The sequence below is a fragment of the Capsicum annuum genome, chromosome 3 (assembly GCF_002878395.1).
Source record: "Capsicum annuum cultivar UCD-10X-F1 chromosome 3, UCD10Xv1.1, whole genome shotgun sequence".
Lineage (NCBI taxonomy): Eukaryota > Viridiplantae > Streptophyta > Magnoliopsida > Solanales > Solanaceae > Capsicum > Capsicum annuum.
Genome location: NC_061113.1, coordinates 7,766,387 through 7,774,740, shown reverse-complemented (window position 1 = coordinate 7,774,740; position 8,354 = coordinate 7,766,387). Strand labels below are relative to the sequence as shown.

Sequence of the window (8,354 nt, the reverse complement as noted above, 5' to 3'; positions counted from 1 at the left end):
TTTTGACCGTCCAAATGGCAGCTGTCACAAAAAAATGGAGTAGGCAGTATAAGTTGCATCAGGGATCTACTCTTAGTCCCTTTTTGTTTGCAGTGGTGATGGATGTGTTGACGCGGCGTATTCAAGGGGAGGTGCCGTGGTGTATGCTTTTTGCAGACGATGTAGTTCTGATAAATGAGACTCGGGGGGTGTGAGTGACAAATTAGAGGTGTGGAGGCAAACCCTTGAGTCTAAAGGGTTCAGGGTGAGCAGAAGCAAGACAGAGTATGTGGAATGCAAGTTTAATGATGTGAGGCGGGAGAATGAGGTAGTAGTGAAGCTGGAATCACAGGAGGTAGGTAAGAGGGAGAGTTTCAAGTATCTCGGGTCCGTGATCCAGAGTAACGGTGAGATTGACGAGGATGTCTCGCACCGTATTGGGGCGGGATGGATGAAGTGGAAGCTCGCGTCGGGGGTGCTGTGTGATAAGAAGGTGCCGCCTAAGCTTAAAGGCAAATTCTACAGGGCGGTAGTCCGTCCGGCCATGTTGTATGGAGCGGAGTGTTGGCCAGTGAAGAACTCCCACATCCAAAAGATGAGGGTGGCAGAAATGCGGATGTTGCGCTGGATGTGTGGGCTGACTAGAGGGGATAGAGTTCGGAATGAGAACATTCGGGAGAAGGTTGGTGTGACACCAGTGGAGTGCAAGATGCGGGAAGCCCGATTGAGATGGTTCGGACACGTGAAGAAGAGTGGCATGGATGCCCCGGTCCGTAGGTGTGAGAGGTTAGCGTTGAATGATTTTAAGCGGGGTAGGGGTAGGCCGAAGAAGTATTGGGGTGAGGTGATTAGGCGAGACATGGAGCAGTTACAGCTCACCGAGGACATGACCCTAGATAGGAAGGTCTGGAGGACGCGAATCAGGGCAGATGACTAGGGCCAGCCTGAGTCGCTAGTGTAGGGAACTACGTGGTGGGGGTTTATTCCTGTTAGGAGTCCGTGTCCCATGTTTTATTATGAATCTGTGTGTTTTCCTTTGTTTTAGATTACTTATGGGTGCCGTATTTATGTTATGTAATCTTGTAACCTTGTGCTGTGCTTTACTATGTGTTTGTGTGGCACCGCGTGTCTTGAGCCGGGGGTCTATCGGAAACAGCCTTTCTACTTCTTCAGAGGTAGAGGTATGGACTGCGTACATCCTACCCCCCAGACTCCACCAGGTAGGAATACACTGGGTTTGTTGTTGTTGTAAAAAATATTTTTGAAATGACTATCCAATTGGTCTAATCCTAATTAGAAATCAATTCTAGTTTTCCTTATTAAATGGATATATGAAGGGAACTTAAAAAGAAAAAAAAGAAGATAAATGCATTATTTGAAAATGGTAAAAGCTTATCACACACTGTCTATATCAATTTTATATTTTTATTAATGCAATATATATATTTTTAGACATATATTTATCAGTTATTATTGAGTATTATGAACTGTCCATACCAACACTTTCATTTTTAACGAGATGTCTCATACTTTATACCACAATACAATCACTTCATTTCAAATTTATCCACTTGTTTTGTCTTGATACTGAATTTTAAAAAATAAAAAAACATTTTTCAATTTTATTATAAATATTCTTTAACCATGTAATCTTGAACATATCGCGTGAAAAGTTGAAATTAAAGAGTTACTTAAAATTAAAAAAAAAATATTCTTTTTAAAACATATTAAATGTAAAAAATAGATCAAACATATTGAGTAGGCGTTTGACCATGAATATTTTTTCACTTTCTTCCAAAAAATTATTTTACTTTAGTAAAAATAATAGTGTTTGATCATAAGAATTATTTCAGCTTACTGAAAATTGTTATTTTTTTCTCTCTTATTTCACTCGTAAAATTTCAGAAACAACTATAATTTATATTAATAGCCAAATACACCACTAACTTAAGCTATAAAAAAAATATTATTTTCATGATCAAATAAGGCCTAAAAATAAAGGGAATATCATTTTGCAATATAGTAAATTAAAAAGAATATTATCATTTTCATGGCCAAACAAGACCTAAAATAGAGGGAATATGATTTTTTCAATTTATAAGCAAATTCAAAAACACACACTATATTGTTGATAATAATGATTACTAATTAATAATACTCCTTAAAAAGAGAACCATATCATCTCACCCACCCGCCCACTTACTATTTATTATTTTTTTCCTTTTTCTTTTTCCTTTTATGTCAATAACAAAACCAAACCAAACCAAACCCTTATAGCAGTTTCTCTTTTTCATTTCTCCCCCAAAAAAGCTTTGAACAAACAAAAAAAAATTGATTTTCATGGATGCTTTGGACCCAACAAGTGCTGCATGTTTCATGGTAGATGATGACCTTCTCAATTTCTCTTTGGAAGATGATGAGGATGATGAAAAGTCTACTACTACTAGCAAAAACAACCCTACTTCTTATTCTTCTCAATCTTCTAATAACCCTCTTGTTGACAACCTTCTTCCCCTTAACCACCCTGTAAGTTACTCAAAATTTTTAATGAATTTTGTGTTTTTTTTGGGATTTTAATTGATTTTTTGGGGTTTTTTATGTGGGTTTTTGTTTAGGAGTGTTTTTTGGGTCGGAAATGGTGTGAACCGGTGGGTCCCACAGTTTTATTGAGGCGGAAATGTTGTGAACCGGTGGAACTGAGGGATTTTTTGACCGGAAAAGGGGTGAACCGGTTGAACTGAGGGATTTTTTTGGGGCTGGAAATGTTGTGACTCGGTTGAACCGGAGTTTTTGGGCTGGAAATGTTATTGAGTCGGTTGGACCGGAGTTTTTTTCCCGGAAATGTCACTGAGACGGTTGAACCGGAGTTTTTTGACTGGAAATATTCTGACTCTGTTGAACCGGGTTTTTTGTGCCGGAAATGTTTGAACCGGTTATTAGGGTGAGTCGACTCGGACGAGTTGACTTTTCCCTTGTTGTTAATTTGTTTATTGGCCCGCTCGATTAATTTAAATTTGGGCTGAGTAAGCCCGAATAAATCCCAAATTAAATCTCCATTACATAAAGGGTTTTTTATTTTTAGGGTTCTAACTCGAACTTGAAATGTGTAATGATGAAATTATCTTTTATTTGTTAAAATTTGAACTTGAGACCTCTGGTGGTAAAATTACGTTTGTGGTGTGAGACTTATGAGTCGAAAGAGGTGGCTCTTGGTATGCCTTTGGAGGGTATTTTGGTAAATTAGAATGAAGAAGATGGGCAGATTTGAACCGGTTGTGGGGTACAAGAAATTTTGATTGATTGGTTCAAAGTTGGGAGGCGTTAGGAGAAATTGATTAATTTTTGGACTATTTTGCCCTTGAAACCCTAACATTAAACCATGATATTTAATTAATAAAATTGGCATATTTTTGCTGAATAATATGTGTGGTTATTTTAGGAATTTTGGAATGTCTTCAACATGTCTTTATTATTGGAGCATTGGTTGTCACACTCTGTGAGCTGTACAAATAAATGTGACATATCTGTTTCAACTTGCATTTCACAATGTTGAAAAGACATTTTTGTCCCAAACATCAATAGTTATTTACTCACCAATTTGTCAAAGTTGCAAATTTGCCCTAGTTGCAAATTTTGACTTTTATATTTCCCAATTTATGCTTTACTTGAGTTTGAGTGTCTATCGGGACAGCCTCTTTACGTCACGCTATCTTATCTCATTGTGTATGTTATTGTTTGGAGTAACCAATAACTTTATTGCCATGTGACTAGGAGGTCGCGGTTTGAACCCGTGTAAATAGAATCTTGCAGAAATGCAAGGTAAAGCTGTGTAAAATAGACCCTTGTTTTCCCGGACCCTACACATAGCGGGAACTTTAGTGCACCGGGATGACCTTTATTGTCGTTCTTGGACTGTCTGCAATGTCTATGCCTTGAAAATAACTAGATTCCCTCCTTGATATTTCATCCTTTGGTATAATCAATACACTAGAGTTATATTTTTCTCAAGGTAGGGCTTGCGTACTCACTAACCTCTCGAGACTCCACTTGTAGGATTACGCCACCGTATGTTTTGTTGCAAGAGAAACTTGGAAATTACTAACATGAAATGTATAGGTTGTGATTTTGAAATAAGTGGCTTAGTTGAGATTACTAACATGTTGCATATTGCAGGAATGTGTAGAGGAAGAATTGGAATGGCTGTCAAACAAAGATGCATTTCCAGCGATAGAGTTTGGGATACTTTCCGATAACCCGGGTATGGTATTTGATCACCATAGCCCAGTTTCAGTGCTGGAGAATAGTAGCAGCACCAGCCACAGCAGTGGCAATGGCGTTGCTAGTGGAAATGCGTATATGAGCTGCTCTGCCAACTTAAAAGTCCCGGTTAATTACCCTGTTCGTGCACGGAGCAAGAGAAGACGTAGAAGGCGTAGAGGCGGGTTTGCTGACATGCCAAGCGAGCGTTGTCTGCCGGTGAAGCAAGCAAGTTTCAAGAACGTTAAGAAGCGTGAGCCATTGCTTTCGTTACCGAGGAAGAGTGCTGCTAACATTGGGAGGAAGTGCCAACACTGTGGAGCTGATCAGACCCCACAATGGCGAGCTGGTCCTCTGGGGCCGAAAACACTCTGTAATGCTTGTGGAGTGCGCTATAAGTCAGGCAGGCTGTTGCCAGAGTATCGCCCGGCTAATAGCCCTACTTTCTCTCCTTCTGTTCATTCCAATTCCCACCGGAAGGTTTTGGAGATGAGAAAGCATAAGATTGGAGTGGGAGGAATGTTGATTCATGAAGCTTGTGGATATAGGGTAGGACAGTAGTGAGTCATCTGCAGCGTCTTTTCGAACATTTTTCTTCAGTTACTATAGTTAGCACAGACTCTAGGTTTTTGTTGTAATGGTCTTGATGGTCAGTGACTTGTTTTGTTTTTTCCATCAAAATCCACTAGGAATTTTGAACTTAGTGTGTTTTTATTATATGCTTTTAAGATAGATATCCAGAAAGAAGAGCTCCTAACAAAGATTTGGTTGTTTTTTTAAAATTCCTCCTACTTTCCTTATCATTTGCATGGATTGGAAATGATAAAACATTTTTGAATCTTGAGAATGGTGTTTGTGGTAGTTTTAACTGCTGCAGAAGGTGCAGTTCGCTCGAGATGGAAGTTTTGAAGGTTTGAGTGTCTGAGGGGTTTGATCATCCTACTTTGGCTACCTCTTTATGTAATGAATGTCTTGTAATGTTCTTGTTTTGAGTATTAAGAATTCTGCAATGTACCATTTATCTATGAGAAGAAAAGAAGTAGATGGGACTTATTATATAGTGGCTGTTGATTAGGTTGTTGAATGACTATATTATAAGCAGTTTTCATGTTTGATTGTTGAAGCTGAAAATTCAACATCATGACTATTTCTGTGCTGCACTTTTACTTTCAGTGCTAGAGGACTAGTATGAAGTGTTTTATAGAATACATTACTGACAGAGTTTGTCACTAGCAGTATAATCTGTATTACAAGTTCTGCATTTGTGTGAGATTGTGTGCACCTTCGTTGATTTATGGGGTATTGTTATCTTCCACAGCTGAAATTTGAACCTCGGTTTACTATGATGTTCTCACTTCATTGATCGCTTGGCTACACCTTCAAATGCATGTTGTTTGGACAAGAAGAGATAATGTCTGGCAAATCGGATTGTTTGTATCTGACAGATATTTCTAGCCTTCGAATATATTTTTGCTCGGTACAATCAAGTGTGGCCTGACAGTTGATGAAGTAAAAAATATAAGAGTTCAGGGTTCAAATCCCAACACAGATAGCAAATTTTAGGTCATCTTCTTGGCTTTGGTCGGCCGAGTTATTCAGTAACTATGCTGGTGTGAGATAACAAATATCAAGTAGTCTGAGTTTTGATGGGACAAAATTGACAATGCCCACCATTTTTTTTTTTCAAAATCTGTTTATTAGCTCACTAGTTAGGTTGTGAGATAACAAATATCAAGTAGTCTGAGTTTTGTTGGGACAAAATTGACAATGCCCACCATTTTTTAAAAAAAAATCTGTTTATTAGCTCACTAGTTAGGTTGAGTAGAAGTGACAATACATACAAAATGGTAGTGATATGTTTTTTTTCATTGCTTTGTGCTTATCAGTGACTTGGATCCTAATACTTTATAGTGATATTGGTAGGCTTTTTTCTTTGATCTTGATAGGTTAACATTTTGCTTTAGTCATGTCCTGTAGATGACATTGAACCTTTGTTGTTGTGTTGTGTATTTTTTAACCCTTCTTGTTTTTGAAGCACATTAGTCAAAGGTGGCTGCACTAATATATATTTATGAGTGGCTGCCATTTTCTTATGGTGTCACTACTATGTGTGCTGTTTACTAATAATGCAACTAGTTTATGGTTATATATGGTGACAATAATGAGTGATTGTAAATTTTCAGGCATAAGTTCGAGGTCCGGTTGCCTAGTGCACGAAGCATCCTATGTTAACTAACACAAGGTCTTAGGAACAGTTGCATCCCAAGGGTGTTCGATGTAGATGGCCTACCTTGACAAGAGTATTAGTGACTGATTTCACGACTAGAAGCTGGGACCTATAGGTACCACAAAGACAACTTTACTATTGCTTCAAAGCTCCCCCCCCCCCCCCCCCCCCCACCACCTCTCCTTTCCTTCTTGAAACCCTTTGGTTGGGAGCAACGAAGCTAGGTTGATTGTTGTCACGACCCAATCTAGGAGACCGGGGCTTAGGAGTAATGCCCCCTTGTCAAATTAAAACACATAACACAACCACCATTCGCCAAAAAACAAGTGATCGCAACCATAGCCAACCAACCCTCTATAACATAACAATCGTGAAAAATATAATTTAAGAAGTTTAATCCAAGCCTTATTTGGTTTGCTTTAAAATCGCGCGGTTCATGATCCTAAATTGGATTGTGACAATTGTGAGAGGTATATATGATGAATCTGAATAAGAATTTGCTATGAATCACTAAGTTTTAGTGGTTATAAATACAAAGCATATTCATAGGCAGGCTAATGTGGATATATTAGCTATATTAGTAGATATTCTCTTTGCCAATTGGCTACTTGTGTGCACAACACAAGTTACCTTCTAATACACACTACTATGCTTTCATTTCATATAATAATTCTACTAGCATGCTAGCTTTTCTATGTCAAATCATGGTTTCTTTCAACTACTACTTTTCATGTAAAAAGGAAATTTACCCTTTTTCTAATGTAATCCATGTTAAAGTATGTGGACGCTTCATCTAAAAATAAATTATTAAAGAAAAATACTTCTCTTTAGTGTATTTTAGGTTCGCAACTCGTGTCTCACGTCTGGTCTACTTTTTTAGTTGAATCAAAAACATATATTTGTTAATGAGCAGGTGAGACTCTTAGCTTGTAGATACCTAACTCTTTTTAGCAGGTATATTTTATGTGAATCCCATTAACTTTTTTTTTTCGGTAGATCCATATTTTTATATTGCGACATACCTTAATGAAAATCTTGATTTCGCCGCTGAGGATAAGAAAATAATACATATATTCCCATGACTAAGCTATAAAATTCTCTTGTGTGCAATGAATGTATGGGTCTATTCATATGTTTGTCCATATTTTTTATTTTTGAGAGAATTAGTGAGACATGTGTCCCATGTCTACAAAAGAAAAATTCACAATACTATAATACAATAAAACAAGTAGGTCATATCATACAATCTATGTGAAGATTTTCTTTTAGGTTTTAGTGGTGGCTTCTTGCTATATAAAATTGGGGATATTTTTTTTTTTAAAAAAATATTAAACTTCCTAAATTTATAAAGTTAGCATGATTGGTATGGCATAAACTATTGTCACAATATCAAAATATTTTTCTATGAAATTATTTGTATTTCGATGAAAAATATCAAGTGATTTCTTTTCATCGATCTTAATATTAAGTGATTAATTAAAGCTATTCAATACATATATTAATGCATGGTAAGTAACACATATTCAATGTCACTATTCTCATACCTTATCACCTATCTTACACTGCTATTATATGTGATGTACTTTTATATCCAACTAACAATTAATACTTTTTCATATTAATTAAATTTTTTTCATACTATTTTTGCAATTAATTCTTTTTTAAATGTTTATATTTGTTCGTAAAGTTCTCAGAAAGTTTTTTAAGGGGTGAATTAATAAAATTACTTTTATATATATAATTTCTTAATTACCGTATAAAATGATGGGATGACATGAGTACAAATAAACCAATTCAAAATCTAAACTGATCATAAATTACTTGTGAATATAATGAGGTGTTATGATATCTCAAAGAAAAAAAAATCAATAATAAGAAATAAAAAATAAGA

At 36.5% G+C, this 8,354-nt stretch overlaps 1 protein-coding gene across 1 annotated transcript; it reads left to right on the top strand.

Moving 5' to 3' along the window:
• Positions 1-2,149: 2,149 nt before the first annotated feature.
• On the top strand, positions 2,150-5,296 carry LOC107864525 (GATA transcription factor 1). Its single transcript, XM_016710921.2, has 2 exons — positions 2,150-2,505; positions 4,153-5,296. The coding sequence occupies exons 1-2, from the start codon at positions 2,320-2,322 to the stop codon at positions 4,795-4,797; spliced, it is 831 nt and encodes a 276-aa protein (XP_016566407.1). The 5' UTR covers positions 2,150-2,319; the 3' UTR covers positions 4,798-5,296.
• The last annotated feature ends 3,058 nt before the right edge of the window (positions 5,297-8,354 follow it).